This window comes from Copadichromis virginalis, linkage group LG12 (assembly GCF_057382275.1).
Source record: "Copadichromis virginalis isolate Kocher_CV1m ecotype Utaka linkage group LG12, C_Virginalis_male_GT1.1, whole genome shotgun sequence".
Lineage (NCBI taxonomy): Eukaryota > Metazoa > Chordata > Actinopteri > Cichliformes > Cichlidae > Copadichromis > Copadichromis virginalis.
Window position 1 is genome coordinate 24,160,346 of NC_140629.1, and position 18,229 is coordinate 24,178,574.

Below are 18,229 nucleotides of genomic sequence, written 5' to 3' on the forward strand. Positions count from 1 at the left end.
ACTAATAAAGTTGTGGTGTTGTAAAGTATTTTGTCTATTTTTTTTTTTTTTTTTTTTTTTTTTAAATAAATAGGACAGGGGGAATGAATGAGAGAAAGAGGGGGAGAGAAAGAAGGAAAACCAAAGGGGAGAAGAGACGGTGAGAAGGGGGGGGAAGAGAGAGAAAAAAAAAAAAGAACTCCTGGGTCACCTGTATGGAGAAAAAAAAACAAACAAACAAAAAAAAACAAACAGAGGAGACAGCAAACAACAAAGAGCAACATAATAATAGAGAAAACAAAGCACCATCACAATAAACTAGCTAGTCATAGATATCAATATTTACTAAATAATAAACGATATTGTGCAGCACGCAAGATAGACAGCGCACAGTGTGCTTTGAGGTAGCAGCCAAGAAAGCTTTAGTCCGCGTCTGTGAATACCCATGTGTGCATACCTGTGTGGATCAGCATGCTTGCATTCCAAGGGTTTCTCCATGTAATGATCTGCTAGGGAGTGTGGGGGGGCCACAGCCCCGTCCTCCAGGGTGTGAAGCGGGTATGGAGGAGATCAAAACTCCAGACATCCAGAGGCCCCCAGAACACAAGAGACCATGGAAGACCAACAGAGGGGCAGCCGCGCCACTGTTCCAGTAAGAGCTGAGGAGAGTCCCAGATGAGAGCTCGCCCAGCAGCCGCGGAGCAGAAGTCAGGGGGAGTTGCAGTGACGCGCCCGTGAGCTCCGCCGGCCCCCAGCTGTGCCTGAGTGACCGAGCCCCAGGCCGAGAGGCCGGGGGCACCCCACCTCCAAAGGGGCCCGAGCGAGCCCCAGGCCCCAGGCCCCGACAAGCGGCCGCCAAGGAGTGAGCCGGTGTGTACCCGGACGCCCACCCCCAGACACAAAGAACCACCAACACACCGACACCTGAGGGAGTCCGCCACCGGCAGGGGAAGTGGTGGTGGGTGGAGATAGGCCTCCAAACCTTGGAGGGCCTGAGGTGTCCCCAGAGAGGTGGCGTCTGATACCCAACCTGACATATAGACACAGACATACAGGCACACACAGATACAAACATCCATTCCCACCCTCATGCTCTCATATGCACTTACTCCACACTCAACCAACGTGGAGACAGACATAAAGAGACGCTGTACACACAATCACACTCCCCAAGCGTACTCTACAAACCGGGTCTAGGTACCCTTGCCCCTGGAGGGGGGAATTGCACCCAGACCCAGGTGGTGTTACCCTTTTCCCTGCGGTGGGGAGAGGCAGACCACCCCGACTCCGCAGCAGCAGGGAGGCCCCACACCCCAGACCGCAGTCGGACGGCCAACTCCTCCTACTAGCCCTCCCGCTCCAGCAGGCCGCAGAGAATGGGGGTGGGAGAAGACTCCAAACCTCCCTCCACCCGCTCATTGTAGTGTTAATGCATATGTGTTCTAAGGTGCAATTAAAACCCAGGAGGGCATGGAGCTACCTGCCAAGGAGCAGCAGGTAAGCGCATAGTCCCTCCTGCTAGCCCTCAATGACTAAGTGTATTTAAAATTGAGAGGTGGGCAACGACGTCAGGTGTGAGGTGTACACCCTGATGGTAATTTGGACTCCGTGATTGTGCCCACCCCCAAGATCCTATATGTATGTGTAATGAGAGTGTGAATAATGTGAATGTCTAAGTTGTGGGATAAAATTGAGGCAGAGGCAGCCAGAAGGGGACGGGGGGGCACTCCCACCCTCCGCGACCCGCCAGGGAAGGGGGGCCCAGGCCCATCAGACCGGGGCCCAGTGCAGTAGCGCCCTCCGGCTCCACAGAGCCCTGGACAGTCCACCCAACCCCACCACAGAGAAAACTGCACCCACCCCACCATCCACACATCTTCCAGACTACATAAGACGGTAAACGCCCAGGCTGAGATCTTCCTCCACCTCTCCTGTATCTCCCCCTCCTGCAGAGAGTTCCTGAAGAGAAGAAAGCTCCTGCAAGATGTGACCATCCCCCCCACCAGTTGAAGAGCCCCCCAGGCGGCTCGACGCACCGGCGGCACCCTGCTCCAGGGCCGGGCCCCCATGCACCCACCCGCCCACAACCCCGGCAACACACCAACCAGGACCCAAGAACCCGAGGCCCGGCCCGGGCCCCGGCCCAGAGACGGAGCGCCCCCAGAACCTCACGCCCATCCCGGACCCACCCAGGGGCAGCCAGGTTGCCAGGTCAGTAACCCACGTCCGTCAGCACAGACCCTCCCCTAGCCCCGCTGCACGCAGCCGCGAGGAAACAGTCACCTGAGAGCCAACAGAGCCCCCAACCGGACGTGACCGCTACCCCGGTTGAGCCCCCCAAGGAAGATGCCTCCGGGGAACCCCCCGACGCCCTAAGCCTGTCCCTACCCCCTCACCAATCACAACAGTGAAGGCGGGACCAAACTATGACCCCCCACCCCCACTAGGTGATGGAGCTGATAAAAGGGGCCCAGAGCAATTGATCTAATGTGGTGGCAGAGGCTGTATCAAGACTAATGTAATCTAATAGATAATTTCTATATTGGTTAGAATTAAGATTATTTTTATTTTTCCAGTTCATGAGGACTGTTTTCTTGGCTATGCATAGGGCAGTGAAGATCATATGGGCTATATTCTTTTCTGAAGTGACATTATCTAAGCTGCCCAGTAGACACACTAAGGGGGAAGTTGGAATGTTACATTTCAGACACTTTGATAAGTCTTCACATATCTCGCGCCAAAACTTTTGCACTGGTGGACAGAACCAAAGAGCGTGGATGTAATTGTCTGGTGTATTGCCTTGACAGTGTGAGCAGTTGTTGGAAGATGTAAAGCCCATCTTGAACATCCGATGACCTGTATAGTGCACTCTATGAAGTATTTTGTATTGTATTAATTGCAGACTGGGATTTTTAATTAATTTAAAAGTTTTTAAGCAAATCTGAGACCAGAAGTTTTGGTCTAGGTTGACTGATAAATCTGCTTCCCACTTTGCAGTAGGAAGGGATATTGATTCATCTAATTTAGAAAGTGTTCTGTATATTTTAGATAATAATTTGGGGGATTTAAGAGTAAGAAAATGTGCCGCACTTAGTGGTGTTTGTAATTCAACTTGACTGAGGTTAAATTTCTTTTTTACTATGGATTTAATTTGTTGATATTCTAAAAACCTTGTCTTGTTGATCCCATATTGTTCAACTAGTCTGTCAAATGGAATAAATTCTGTTCCCTCTAATATATGTTCTAAGTATTTAATTCCTTTACAACTCCATTCTGGGAAATTAATCATATTATTGTTTTGTAATATGTCAGGGTTATTCCAGATAGGTGTACGTTTGCATGGGATTAATGAAGACTCCGTTATTTTTAGAAACTCCCACCATGCTGTTAGAGAAAAGCTGATGTTGATACTTTTAAAGCATTCATGTCTTTTGATGTTTGAGCTAATAAATGGTAGGTCTGAAATCTCTAGATCCTTGCATAGTGCCTGTTCAACATCTAGCCAGGGCTCAACTAAGAAGGTATGTTTTAACCATTCTGAGATGAACTGAAGCCTGTTGGCTAAGAAGTATTGGTGAAAATTAGGCAGATCTAATCCTCCTCTATCCTTGGTTCTTTGTAGCGTTTTTAAGCTGATACGCGGGGGTTTATCTTTCCAAAGGAATTTGGAAATATATGAATCCAGAGATCTGAACCAATCTTGTGATGGTTTGTTAGGGATCATCAAAAATAAGTAATTTATTTTTGGCAAGATCATCATTTTTATAGTGGCGACCCTTCCCATGAGTGATATGGGTAAAGATTTCCATCTAGTCAGATCGCCTTCTACTTTCTTTAGAAGTGGGATGTGGTTTAGTTTAGTTAAGTCTGAAAGCTTAGGAGAGACATTAATACCTAAATATTTAATATTTCCGGATTGCAGTGGGGCAGAGGAAGAATTATGGAAGGAGCAGTTAATGGGGAGAACTGTAGATTTTGGCCAGTTAATTGAATAATCTGAAACTCTTGAAAACCAGTTTATTAAAGTAATTACCTCAGAGAGGTTGGTTTGTGTGTTTTGCAGAAAAAGCAACACATCATCCGCATAGAGACTGATTTTATGTTCTATGTTCTTACATTTTATGCCCTTAATTGTTGTAGCCTGTCTAAATGCTGCTGCTAGAGGTTCGATAAAAATTGCAAAAAGTGAAGGGGAGAGTGGGCATCCCTGTCTGGTGCCCCTCAGGAGACAGAAGCTGGAGGATGTCTGGTCATTTGTTCTGATACGAGCCGTTGGGGAATTGTATAATATTCTTATCCAGTTTATGAAAGAGTTTCCAAAACCAAATTTGTGTAAAGTTGCGAATAAAAATTTCCAATTAACTCTGTCAAATGCTTTTTCTGCATCTAGAGATAATATTATGGCTTCGATGTTTTTATCGTATGAGTAGTCTATTAAATTAAGTAATCTACGAGTGTTTGTTGAGGAGTGCCGACCTTTTATGAAACCAGTTTGGTCAGGATGAATTAAGAGGGGGGTCATTTTCTCTAATCTCTTTGAGAGAGCTTTGCAGATTATTTTAAGGTCTACATTTAAAAGAGAAATTGGACGATAGCTTGAGGGAAATAAAGGGTCTTTGCCTGGTTTTAGCAGGAGACTAATGTTGGCAGAATTCATATTTGGTGGTAGTCTGCCCTTTTCCTCGATTTCCTGCAACATGCTGTGGAATACTGGTGCCAAAATTGTCCAGAATTCTTTGTAGAATTCTGCAGGGAAGCCGTCTGGACCTGGAGCCTTATTATTGGGCATACTTATCAGGGCTTCCTGGAGTTCACTTGGCGTCAGTGGCGAATCCAGTTCCATTGCTTGACTGTCTAATAATTTTGGAAGAGTTACGTTGTCAAGAAACAGATCAATTTCATTTTTAGATGGGTTTATTTGTGGTGAGTATAAAGTTTCATAGAAATCCCTAAAAATGTTGTTTATTCTTCCAGGATCATATATTGTGTTCCCCGATAAATCTTTAGCAGCACATATAGTTATTTTTTCTTTATTTATTTTTAGCTGGTTAGCTAGAAATCGACCTGATTTGTTACTGTGTTCAAAATTCTGCAAGCGAAGTCTTTGTATAAGGAATTGTGTTTTTTTATTAATAGTTTCATTTAATTCTAGTTTTGTTTTGCATATTTTGTTCAATGTTTCCTGATCTTGGTGGGACGCGTAGGCTTCTTCTAGTAATTTGATGTTTTTTTCTAATTCCTGAATATTTTTGTTTTCTTCTTTCTTTTTGTGTGATGAGAAAAAAAAAATGACAAAGGATGAACTGAAGCTCTGCCATCACGTAATGTCGCATACTGCTGTTTCTGATGTCATTTAAAAAAAAAAAAAAAAAAAAAAAAAAAAAAAGTATTTTGTCTAGTGTCAATTATATCATCAGTTATATCGTTATCGCAGATAACGATATAACTGATGTGATAAATATTTTTGGTCATATTGCCCTGCTCTACTAACAGGTCTATTTAACATTTATCATTGTGTCTATGTAGCTGACAGTCTTAATAAGAACCACACAAAGCAAAAAGCAGTGAGAGACTTTAGACCAGTATCCAAAGGAAACATGAGTTTATTCAAATCAAACTGTCAAATCTACTTATAGAGTAAAAGTGCACCCTGAGCTGTCTTTGCATTATACATCACACCCAGTCAAAGATTGATTTGATTGGGTGTGATGTGATTTCATAATAGACAGAAGAAGAATGTATTGTTTCAAGTAGGGGTTCTGTTCAGAAGTACTTGAGTACTTTTTTTCTTCATAAGAGAGATCAATGTTACAGGGCTCAAGCTGTATGAGGACACACGATTCTATGGGATCTAAAACAGGTTGAACTGATGCTGCATTCTTTAGCAATGTAGTCTTGCAAGACCTATCCAGTACTGAACTATAGTCTCAATGTATTTATAACATGTACTAGTCCATCAACTCCAAGTGCTTTCATCAGAAGAATAAACAGCGCAACAGTGATAGGCAGGCTGCAAAAGTGCCAACAACAAACTGTTAATGTCAGCAAGACAGGGAAAAAGTCGATGTTTTTGTCTTTTGATTTTAGTGCTTTGCAGTTCCCAGTTTCTTTTCTTCTGTTTGGCAGCTCACAAGTATTTTTAAGGCAGCAACATCAGGAATAATACATAAAATAGAAGAAAGAAAGACAGGCTAAAGAGACAGGGCTCAGGCTATGAACATTATTCAGAACTGTCTGCTCATCAAAATGATCCACAGCTGGACCAGGAAGTGTTTTCCATATTCCACATCTGGCCTTAGGTCTGTTGAAAGGGTTATGGATATCAATGTGCATCAAAATCACTTTGAAACATTAATTCACAGAGATTCAGGAATTACTAGATTGGTTCTAGTTTCCTTGAATTGTTTCCGTCTTGTTTTGGATACTCTGTATCTGTTTACCTGGCCTGGTTCTTGCTTTTTCTCTCTTTGGCTCTTTACCTAAAATACACAAACTCTTCCATTGTTCTCGGAGTGATGTAAGGTCAATGCCTCAAAATCATGCAGGGCTATAGTAGTATGCCTCATTTCTTTATATTTGCCTTCCAAGGAGCCAGACTTTCTTGTAATTTTTTAAAGTCCTAACATTGGCTATTTTTTCACTCATTTATAGTCCAGCTCTTGTACCTGACCATTATCAGACGAATGGCTTCTGGTAAGCCACTTAACACTTATCTATGACTCATTTAAACACAAAAAGGCACCTATCTCAAAGGATGAGCCGGTGTCGTGACTACTCAACATATCAGACAATTTAACGACGAAACATGTTCCAATAATATATAATTTGTTCCCATTTCTTTAGTTGAATCTAGGGAAAATGCCAGCAATGTCTTTAAGAAATAGGAAAAAATCCAGCAAAGACCTGACACAAGACCTGAAAGATACATCTGGCCCTTTGGTTGATCCCTGTACTATTTGCCGAGGATAATCAGAAATGGTCTCAGTGGAAGGGTGGCTGTCAAGGAGCCATTCCTAAGTAAGGGAAACAGGGAAAAAGGCTGGGTTCTGCCAAACAACACAAGAACTGCACTGTAAATCAGTGGCAGCAGGTCTTACAGAGTGAAGAATCGAAATTGTCATTAATCAGAAAGAGGCCAGAAAACAGTTACAACAGTGAGTGTCTGCACCAATCTATAAAACACGGTGGAGGCTGTGTCATTTAGGTCGCATTTAGGTTTAGGTCGCATTTCAGCAAGAGGTCTTGGAGATCTGGTTAAAATTGAGGGAATTATGAATACAGAAATGTATCATCAGACTTTGATGCACATCTGGAGAGCGTCTTATACGAATTGGTGTCATTTTTCAGCATGACAATGATCCCAAACACAATACACAGTGCAAATCAAGAATTTGTCTCGACAGAACCCGGAACTTAACATTATTGAGGCACTGTGGGATCATGTTCACAGAACAAAAGGCAGCTTTGAATGTCCTTCAAGAAGTCTGGAGAACTATTCCTGAAGAATACTTACAGAAATGACAAGAAAGCTCGCCTAAGAGAGCTCATGCTGTGTTGAAGAATAAATGTGGTCATACCAAATACTGACTTTGAAGCTCATTAGAACTTTTACCTTATATACTGTATTACCATATGTGTCTGTTATAAATCACTGCTGTTATTTCCCATTTTCCTAGGAAAATATGATGAAATGAAGGGTGGTTCAAGATTTTTGCACAGTACTGTCCATGACAGTGAATCTAATATGATCCTGGCTCTCACTGAACAAATACCTGAGTCTCTTTCAGCTTCTTTCCACTATAAAATCGGATCAATTTCAACACATGTGCCTAAACACTTAGTAGAATTTTTGAGCATACTTTATCTGATCATGTAATAAAATGAGCATAAACATACAGAATACATAATGAGAATTTTGCCTGAAAATGAATTTATATTGCCTAGTCTAGACTGAAAACAGTACCTAGACCTAAAGCTTAATGTGAGAACTGAAGGAAAACATAACAAATCATGTCTGGGAAAAGTGTGTATTATGTTACAAAACATGTTAATTGCAATTTATTATAGAGTCATTTGTAACTATAATTACAAGTTTATTTTATTTGGAACAAAGCTGCCGATTGTACCGTTTATGTTCTCATGGTGTCTTGCAGCCTGAGATGCACTTATAGTAATTACTCAGCACATACAATATGTAGCTTCTTATTTTTCTCTTTCTGTCAGTCCAGATGATTTTTCACACTGTTCCAGCTGCCTGCCTGGGTATTATTCAACAGTGCTGGCTCGCCTAAGGATGAGTGCTCTTGGCTTACACTAAGATATTTTTGGCAAATAGCAAAGAATAGTAAAAAAAAAAGATGAAAAAAGAGACAGAGTGAAAAAAAAGCAGAGACAGATGAGCATAACGCAGTGTTCTTGGCTTGAGAATATCTAGGGGCTAGATTCACAGACCCCTAATATTTTGGGGGGGATTTTTTTTTGGCAAAAATAAGAGGATATAAAAAAAAAGACGTACAGAGACAGGTGCATGAAGCTGGTATTAGGATATGAACAGTGAATACGACAAGCCAAGGATGACGGCCATCAGCTTTAGCTGATCTTTGGCAAATAGTACAGACCGTGAAAGACAGAGACAGGTGAGCCTAGTTTAGCACTCGTAGCTTTGGCAAATGATCAAAGGCATATAAGTGGCAATGGCAGCTGCACAGAGAGAATCTATTAGTACACAGGGTTTGTAAAGAGCTGTGAATTTCTGTAGCTACGGTGCAAGTCTTATAAGTTCTAACACACGGTAATGTGCCATATTTTCACTGTTTTCAGTAGACCTCCAATTTATTTTTTCCTATACATTTTTACTAAACTCTCCCTCTTATTTATATTTGCATTTGAGTTTAAATTGGTGCAACATATAGAATACCTAGCTCTACGTTCATGAATTAGGCTGTTAGGTGTTCATGTCTACCATCACCAGAAGCTGCTTAGCATCACCCAACAACCACCGTCCATTGGATTATTTGCACTCTCTCGCCCACATTTCTTGTTATGTCTTCACTATGTGCTTGATTTCAATTTCATTTCCATCTGACTTAAAAAGCTAGAACTTGGATTAATTGTTTCAGTCTTCTGACTTCAAACTGAGAGTTTATATATTCACATGTTTTTAATCTGTTCAATATGAAACTTCGATGATGCCTTATTTTCCTGACATTGGCACACAAACACATCATCCGTGCCCCCTTTTTTTGGCTCCAAAACATCTTAGCAATCCAAATGTCAGCATTGCTGCATTAACCGCCGTATTTTTTGTACCTCCCACCCAATGACAGCTGGGATAGGCTCCAGCACTCCTGTGACACTGAACTGGTTAAGTGGTTAAGAAAATGTATGGATGGAATTTCTAAAACCATGCAATGTTTTTGTAAACAAGGAATCTGATTTTGTCTTTGGGTTTCAAACACAGAGTCATTCAAACATGTTGTTCTTGTTACGTGGCGGTTCGTTCCAAGTAAGTATGCCATCCATACTGGGTTTCAAGTGTAAGCTAAAAACAGGCAGTGCATCATTATATTAAAGTATCAGTGTTGCCCACAAACAGGTAACTGACACGTACTCCCCCAATTATGTAACTCATGCTCTCTCATGTTTCTCATATTTCTTAGATTTAAGATTACATTGAGATATATAAGTGGTCTGTTGGGAAATGTATTTCTGTTCATTTTAAAGCAATTAAAACTAATCAATTTCACTCCTAGAAGTCACAATTAACTTCTCTTCACACATCACTGTTCTCTGTGCACATGTGCTTGCTTGTGTTTTCTGGACAGACACGTGGCCGTGCACAAGCATCGGCATATCTGGTACAACGCAGGGATTGTGTCTCTGCTTTTCGGAGAACACAACATAAACAAAATGAAAACGTATACCCCATCTCTACGTAAACTTCCCTCACACAACCCCTTCCCTGAGCACAGGCCAAACTTCCAGGCTCAAAATAAATCAGGCAGCTGCTTGAGTTTTATTTTATGTGAGCTCTGTGCATGTATGTGTGCTCGAGTGTGTGTGACTCTGTCTGCAGGGTTTCTGTGCATGGAAGGAGTAGACAATTAGGTGTGCAGACCACTGCTGTTCTCTGTCAATGGAGAATGAGTGTGAATTTATTATAGGGTGTTCAGGTGAGCTAAACATCCCCTTCTGACTTATGTGCATGCTTGTGCATTGTGGGGGAAGGGGTCAGTCCCACTGTAGTAAAACATCAACAGCACATCTGCAGCAATATCTTGAGACATACACGAAATCTCATATCTGATTTTGTTTATCTATCCCTTATTAAGGTCTTTTTGTGTGGCCTCCTACATTCATGCATAAGAGCTTTTAGAAAAGTTATGTCATGACCCCACCACTATTTAGAAACTCTGCAACAAAGAAAAGGCTTGTCAAACACTGCAATTATCCTGTTTGAGGCGCTTTCAACAGTTGGAGATCTCCATGCTGATTAAAGAAGAAAACGAAATTAACTTAGCACAACACAAAAGCTGCTTTAAATCCTGTCTTCTTTGCATGATCTAAATAATGCAATCATTTGCTGCGTGTTCCTGTGTTGGTGTAGGTACATCAGGTCAACTGTGTTTCATTTTCTCCCCCCTAACAATCTCATCGGGGCCTTGACACTGTGCCATTACTAGAGAAAAACACTCAAACACACACATGAACGTGGGTCCATTAAATAGTCAAATGGGCTTCGAAAGGACTTTACTGTGGGGAATAAACCATTTAGCCAGACACTGGCAGTCGAAGTGCATAACAGTGAAATACAAAGGTGGTTTTGTTGAGGCACGGGGTAATTGGTTGAAATGAAGAGTTTAATCCTTTGGTGTTCCTTTGCAGAAAATAATGATATCGCTAAAGAGGTGAATTTAAGTGCTGAAACGTATTACACTTCACCAGTGGGACCCCTTTAGGACAAAGCCATCACGCAAGAAGGAAATGTCCTTCTGCCTTAGTCATTTCTAAAACAACAAAGTATAACTACATTGTCTTACCTTTTCCTTCCACCCTGCATTCAAACCTCTAGTTCAGAACTACTGTTCATTCTTTAAACCTTCCTCAACTTACTCTACTTTATCCTATCCACATATCTTCCCTCTTTAATGCCTTTCTCTGGCACCTATCCCTGCTTTTAAAGAAGGACTCATGAATGAAGCTGCCACAAATTAGTCAGCTGAGAGAAAAATAAGCTACACCTATTGTAAGTGCTTAAGTCACTTTGAATGCAAAAGCTACGTTACACAACCACATATGGCTTCTATCATTTGTAATTCTAAATGTTTAGAAATATTAGTAAATGTTTCCGCTTTGGACTGATGGTCAAACACAACAAGGAGTTTAAAGATGTCAGTTAGGATTCGGCGAAGTTGTGTTGCGTCCACAACCAATAGACTCCGTGATTAATCGAGAAACTATTTTACAGATTGCAACCCTGCAAATTGAAAGGAGTGTACCAAAACCTAACCAACCATTTCTCTGAAAGTCTATTTGCATTCATGCGTGGTATGTGTGTGAGTGTGCTATGCACACATGTGCGCCACATGTCTTCCCCACAATAAAACAGCCCATTTAGCAAACAAGATATTGGGTGTTTTTATTGGTCTCATCAACTGGGATTCAGTTTGACGTTGAAGATATGAACGGAAAAAACGATTCATTGAAAAAAAAGAAAAGAAAAGACAAAACAAACTCCCAGAAACTTGGCTGCATTTTTTTCCACAGCTGTGCGTATCAAATCCTAGTATAGTTTTATAGAGATATATGAATCTAAACAAGGAGTAGTGACGTTTCAACATTCTCGCCTGGTGACATTATTGCAAGGTGAATTATGTCTTAAGTTGCAAGCAAAGATCTCAGGTAAACAGTGATGACGAATCTGTCTCCATCTCTGTTTAAGTGTTGTGTTTTCTCATTTTCAGCCTTTTCTCTTTCTTTTCAGTGTCTCTACCAAGCTTTCTCAGCAGGAGTGCAACAAAAACACTGGTTCTGTTTAACAAAAGGCCATCAAGGCCCCAAAGCTCGAGAACCAAAAGTGTGTTTTGAAAGCTATTATTCATATAACAATACAAAGTGCATTCCTAGACCAGAAAAACAAATCAGGCAAAGACTGAAGCTTTAAACAAACAAACACTAGATTTATACTCACTTTTGTCAGCATTCACTAACTCAGGGAAATTTATTTTTTCAGTCTGTCATGAAAATATAAAAGGATAAACAAAATCCTTCTTAAGGATTGGATTAAAGATTTAAGTGATGCTTAAAAGTCTGCAGAACTGATCACCCACCTTGTGATAAGGTAGCAGACCCACAGCAACGTAACTGAATTCAAACTGAGGGAGATATGCACAGCTGCAGTTGAATATAATCCGGCTCCTTGTGCAGAGATGAAAACCACAAAGTATGACTTAATTTACATTTACAATAAAACATCAAACTTCAGTACGTCAAGACTTGACAAAAGTACTAGTAGTTAATCCCTTACTTAAGAACTTAGCAGTAGTCAGTTTCTTTCTACAAAGTACAAAGTCACTACGTTATAAAATATTTAGCAAGAAAAACTGATCAAAAAGTGCCGATAATACTAATCTTTCACCTGTTGCTCATTCTAAAGATTTTGTTTTTACTTTATGCACAGGGTTATTCATTTGAACTTTTCCAGCTGGCTCAACTTTTTCTTGCTCTGATCAGTTTAAAGTGATTGATCTGAGCTGGGATAGACGGAACAGCAAGAAATTTCCACTGATGTTGTTTTGGCACCTGCTGCTTGCCATTTTGGCAATGCTTGCTTCACTGTAATGTTTTCCCCCCAAGAAATAAAGAAACTCTCACAGACAACTAAATGAATGTTCGTGTGTGATGATTTCCCTGGTAACCATGGTATTTGCATTCATGCATTTACAGTTAATAAATCCCAGTTCTGTTCCAGCTTTTTACTGGATGAAGAGGTCAGTCAGTGCCAGGATAATTTGGCTCTTTATATTTGCCATCCTTAAAAAAAAATTTGTAGCCTGGACATATTTAGCTTCATGTCAATTTAACAGCCTTGTAGAGACAACTTTACTTTTACAGCTTTTCTTTTCTTGTTCTTCACACATCTGCTGTCCATCTCTTCTCCACATCCACCTCTTTATTTGGAAAACGAATAACAACCAGTCTCCCATTCAAAATACACACATACAGACACCACATGCATTGTTGTATCGCCGCACTGCTCTCATTCCTTTTGCTCTTTGACCCAGTGACAAAGCCAATCAAAATGTGTGGTCAAACAGGAAGAAAAGGAAGGACGAATGGGCGATAACCTATAAACGCTAACAGAAACAAGGGACTAGACTGGTTCTTTCCATTATTCATGCAAACCCATTAAAGATGGACCACATGTTGACCCAGGGATGAAACATTTTGAACACAGACTACGTCAATCAAAGTGCCAGTTAATGTCAGCCATCAAACACAGAGAAACCCAGACACTCTGATTTTATTTCTCATTGTAAACGGTGTTTGGAGAAGGGACACAAATTGCTGTCAATCTCAAATAAACTGTCCCCAAAGATGTCCTCTAATCGCGCAGCTTTCATAATAAAATACGGCCACATGTTTTTTACCACTGATAAAATGAATGATACTCGATATCATCCAGCTGTGTGGTAGTTAATAGCTGAATGGTGTGTTTTAACATGCTCTCTAACAACAACAACTTGTGGTCCCATAAAAATGTCATATGCTGGAAGATCTCTTAACCTCGGGTGCAGTAACTTCTTGATTGCTTGCTGCTATGAGCGTTGGTTATACAAAACCAGTCTGACAGTATCCTGACTAATCTGTATGTAACTGTCAGGGAAATCAGTCAGTGAGAAACCTATCGTGGTGTTTTATCAGTTTGCTGAGAGATTGGAGGATATATTCTAAACAAATTTTAAGGCAAGGATAGAATGACAGCTACCACTTCCTGCAAAATGATTTTGGTTTCAGCTTCAGTGGCTTCCATATCGTTGTCAGCAAAACTTTGCGACTTGCCCCAGGCCATCCATCTTAGCCAAGTGTTATTCTAAGACCTGTTTCTCTCATCATAAAATAGAACTAGATCGTGAATATCTGTTGCTCACACTGACACACATGCACACTCACTAGCCCACACTCTGTCCTTGAGAAGCGGAAAGTCTTATAATATTAATGTGTGTGCTCTCCACCACTCAACCAAAAGTAAACATCTATGGTCTGTCGTCATTTGGACACAAATTAGAGGCTCACATAAAGTGAGGGGTGAAAAAAAGGAAAATGACCAAGAGAGGACAGAATGTAAAATCTGAATTGAGTGAGAGGGAGAGATGCAGAGGCACAAATAAACATGCAAACAAACAAACAAAAACAGATGAGCATTTCTCTCTTCATCCTTAATCCGAAAGTACAAGTGTAAAAGCCCTGAATATCTTACTGGGCTTAAATAAAAACACACATATGCCTACAAGTGCCGCCAAAAAACAGACAATTTGAACCACATGAGATCCACTATGATCTAGACGCACTGATACACACACACTACAACAGAAATTCTTGAGATAATTCAGCTCCGATGTACAGGATTCCACCAGACAGTGAGGAGTAAGCCTTGGGGGAAGAGGTGATGGGCCACATGTTGATGCTCTCCATGTGATTTTAGCTCTCCCGCTTCCCTTCAGGGGACAAGCGATCAGGCAGAACTAATGGCGTTGCTGTGTGTTAGAGGTAAGATTATCTCCTACGACAACAGTGAAAATCTGCCTGGATGCAGGATGTCTGGGGTTGAAAGGGGAAGCATGAACCTTAAATCTGATGCACAACTGGGTTGTTTGGGACTAACTGAAAGGGAGTGCACGGATCCTGTGTTGTCATGGTGATAAATGTATACCCACTCAGGTTCACGCATTAAATCATTTCAAGGTGATGTGGCTAGGGTTTGGCTTAACAACTTCAGACACACAGAGCGTGAGGTCATGGCTTACTTCTGCAGAGTGAGGCTGAGGTTGCCAGTGCAGCTCTTGATTTTGTTCTGGGCCTCCAGGTGGTTCATGCCGTCCGTGGAGATGCCATCAATGGAAAGAACCATGTCTCCAACAGCAATACCACCTTTCGCTGCCTTTCCGCCATCCGTCAGCTGCAGAAACACAAAAACCACAAACAGCATGAATTGCTGGAAATATCGGGATTACTGAGCTGGCCGGTGGGTCAAGGTGATGTCGGATGTCCACATTCAGCCTGTGTTTATCAGAGGATTTATGGATCTCTTCTATTGCATGAGTATTTAGAGAAAAATAATGAAAGACCTAGGTTCTGCACCACATGATGGAGGGTCTACTTTAGGCTCACTGATGTGTTTTTAATAGCAGGAGCCTGCAGGATTAAATTACTTTTGTGTGTTCTTTATTGTGTGCTGTCTTAATGGCCTTGCAGCTTGTTAGAGAAAAGAGTTCAAAGGTTCTCAACCACAGTGTATCTGAGAAAAAGAAAGAATGAACATGGCTGTTTATCATTTAAAGATATTTATTCTTATTCATTTTTTAATGCCTGCTCTATACATTACAGTAGCTATGCGAGTTGGGAACATGCCACGAATTGATAATGCAAGAAGGTATTTACAGCTTAGAGCAAACAGAATCAGTGTAACACAAAGGTTTGTGGTATGATATTGTGATATCTGCCTCTTTGAGCAAAAAAGAAGCTAAATTTTACACTTTCTTAAGCACTACTGTGCAATAAAGATGAAGTAAAGTGAATTTAGTGTCAGTAAAAAGCAATAACGCAATTATCCCCCATGCAAAATGTTGTTAAAAAGGTGACAAACAGATAATGGGACGCTCCGTGGTGTAGACACATACCTTTTTTATGGGCTTTGAGGAAACAGTAATTATTAGCCAGACATTTCTCACTTTACACGCATCATAAAATTTACATACACGTTTCTTGTCTCCATGTTTCAGTGTATTCCTTCATCTTCAAGCTAAACCTTAAATATGTAAACAGTCTTTAATCACTCCGCTCTGGAGGAAGTTGGTTAATTTGAAACAGATTCAAGCAAAAAAACCAAAAAACCAACGATCTGGTACTGAATACCGGTTCTGCTGTTCAAATGGGCTTCAACATACACAGGTGCATATTTTGTAAACAAGCTAAGCATTTAGCATGCGAGTAAATGAGCTTAACGCCACATGAAAATATAATCAGATCATTTGGTTGAGCGTCTAATTATACATTCTTGATTTTTCATGGACTGCGCACAGAGCTGCCTGTTCCTTTCTGATACATTTCAAATTATGTGTTATGTGCTGTTATGTAAGAGAGTGTACATACTTTACTAGGAGGGACAGATTAACTTAAATGTGCTTTTACACACTCGTGGAAAATGAACAATCTAATATTTTTATTAGCAGTGAAATATTGAAATAATTTTTTCTATCTTTTCTGACCAAAACATTTTCTAAAAACGACCTTCTGAGCATGAAGGTACTTAAAAATATTCAATTCACAATCTACATAAAAATATTGATGAAATGTTTATTTCTAAGCAACTAAATTAAGCGACTAGCTTTTTGTAAGTTCTGTTGTTAATTATATGGGACTGAATAGTGTTAGCAACGCCTTGCAGATGTAGTTCTGTCTATTCTTGGTCACACAGAGGCTCTAAGTGTGTCCAAAGTGGAGTGAGGTCATTTGTTTCTTTTGACACCACACAGACCACTTCCCTAACAGCACACACAAAAAAGCATACTTTTGTAGAAGATTCTTAAAAACAAATGCGTCTCCTGCTCCCTGACTATAGATCACTTCAAGTATAGAAAGACAGTCAAGGATGGGACAGTGTAATATGGGGTTAACTGTGTTTCCTTTGCCTTTATCTTTGTCTCTCGCTCTCTCACAGACACACAAGCACACACAAATACAGACAGACACAAGCAGGGCTAATAAAAGAGGCTCTGCACCCAGATTAGCGTTAAGGCTCTGCGGCCCCAACCTTTTATAGTCATATTAGCTCAACACACGCAACATCACTCAGCACCGCTCACTAGCACAGAGGGCAGGAAGAAGAGCATAATGAGAGATTGACATAACGTTGATTAAACTGGTATGGATGGCGAGGAAGGGAGAAAAGAGAAGGAAAAGAAGAAAATGCCACCGAGTAGATATTATGCTGCATGTTTTGACCCATTTCCAGGGGTGTATTCCAGCTAACCACTCTGGCACTGTTATGGCCCAAATGCTCACCACAAAATGTGCTATTATATGTTTTCCCCAATTAGTGCTAAGGTCCTCCCCCCCTACCCACATAAATTCCCTCTCCACATACAGACACAAAACACGGCTCTGTTTCTTTCAGAGTAAAAGTAACCTGTTTCCATACAACCGCCTTGAATTGATTTTAAAGCTACTCCATAAACAGTAAAGATTTTTGTGAAGATTATTTATTTTGCTTGTATGAATTTATCGTGTATGTCTTAAATCCACATGTCTGAAGCAATTATTCGTACTGGTAAGAAATCCTTTTGCAAAGGCAAACATTTGTTCGAAATTAATACGAAGAAAATCTTTCAGAGCTCAAAGTCGTCTCAATGTTTATATCAAAGAAAGTGAAACGCATCCAAGAAAATCAGACACAGAAATCCAAATAATCTATCTATGCAACAAGTCAAGTACTTGGAGACTGCCAGGTTATTTGATTTATGGCTCTGTTGCTTTGGTCATGACAGAAAACAGCAGCTGTAACACTTCAGATCTAACACAAATATGACACACACATGCATTACACCAATGTCAAACGCAAACGGAACAATACTTCAGTTGACAGGGAATGCTGAAAACTTGAAATGTGTTTTCTATAATCTTTTCTATGAGAAACCAGTACAAAAGCCTTATCCACCATAAAAACTGCAAAACAGCTGGCAACAGCAGTGCCAGTGACTTTTCTTTTCTGTTTGGCCCAAAGATTGAGCCACTGATGTCAGCGGCTATGGGAGAGGCTGTTACAGAACTGTAAAAGTTCTCTAACACTTACCTGTATTTTATATTATTTCTAAACATATTTGCTTTTTAACTCCATGTCTACATATTTAGGGTGGTGTGGAAACCCTCGTAGTTCAAGTGGCAAAACGAATTTGCCTTTAAGTGGGGTTTTTTTCTTCAACAAATCAACAGACACTATTGTGCAAAAGTCACCCCTCATTACTTGTTGCTT

At 40.7% G+C, this 18,229-nt stretch overlaps 1 protein-coding gene across 4 annotated transcripts in view; it reads right to left on the reverse strand.

Annotated features, from left to right (window-relative positions):
* pdlim5a (PDZ and LIM domain 5a) overlaps window positions 1–18,229 on the reverse strand; it is a 65,389-nt gene that overhangs the window by 35,441 nt on the left and 11,719 nt on the right. For all 4 annotated transcript variants that reach the window (XM_085475569.1, XM_085475568.1, XM_085475567.1 and 1 more), the window contains exon 3: window positions 15,006–15,157. In XM_085475569.1, the coding sequence (XP_085331695.1) occupies window positions 15,006–15,157 (152 nt within the window). The remainder of the gene's footprint in view (window positions 1–15,005; window positions 15,158–18,229) is intronic.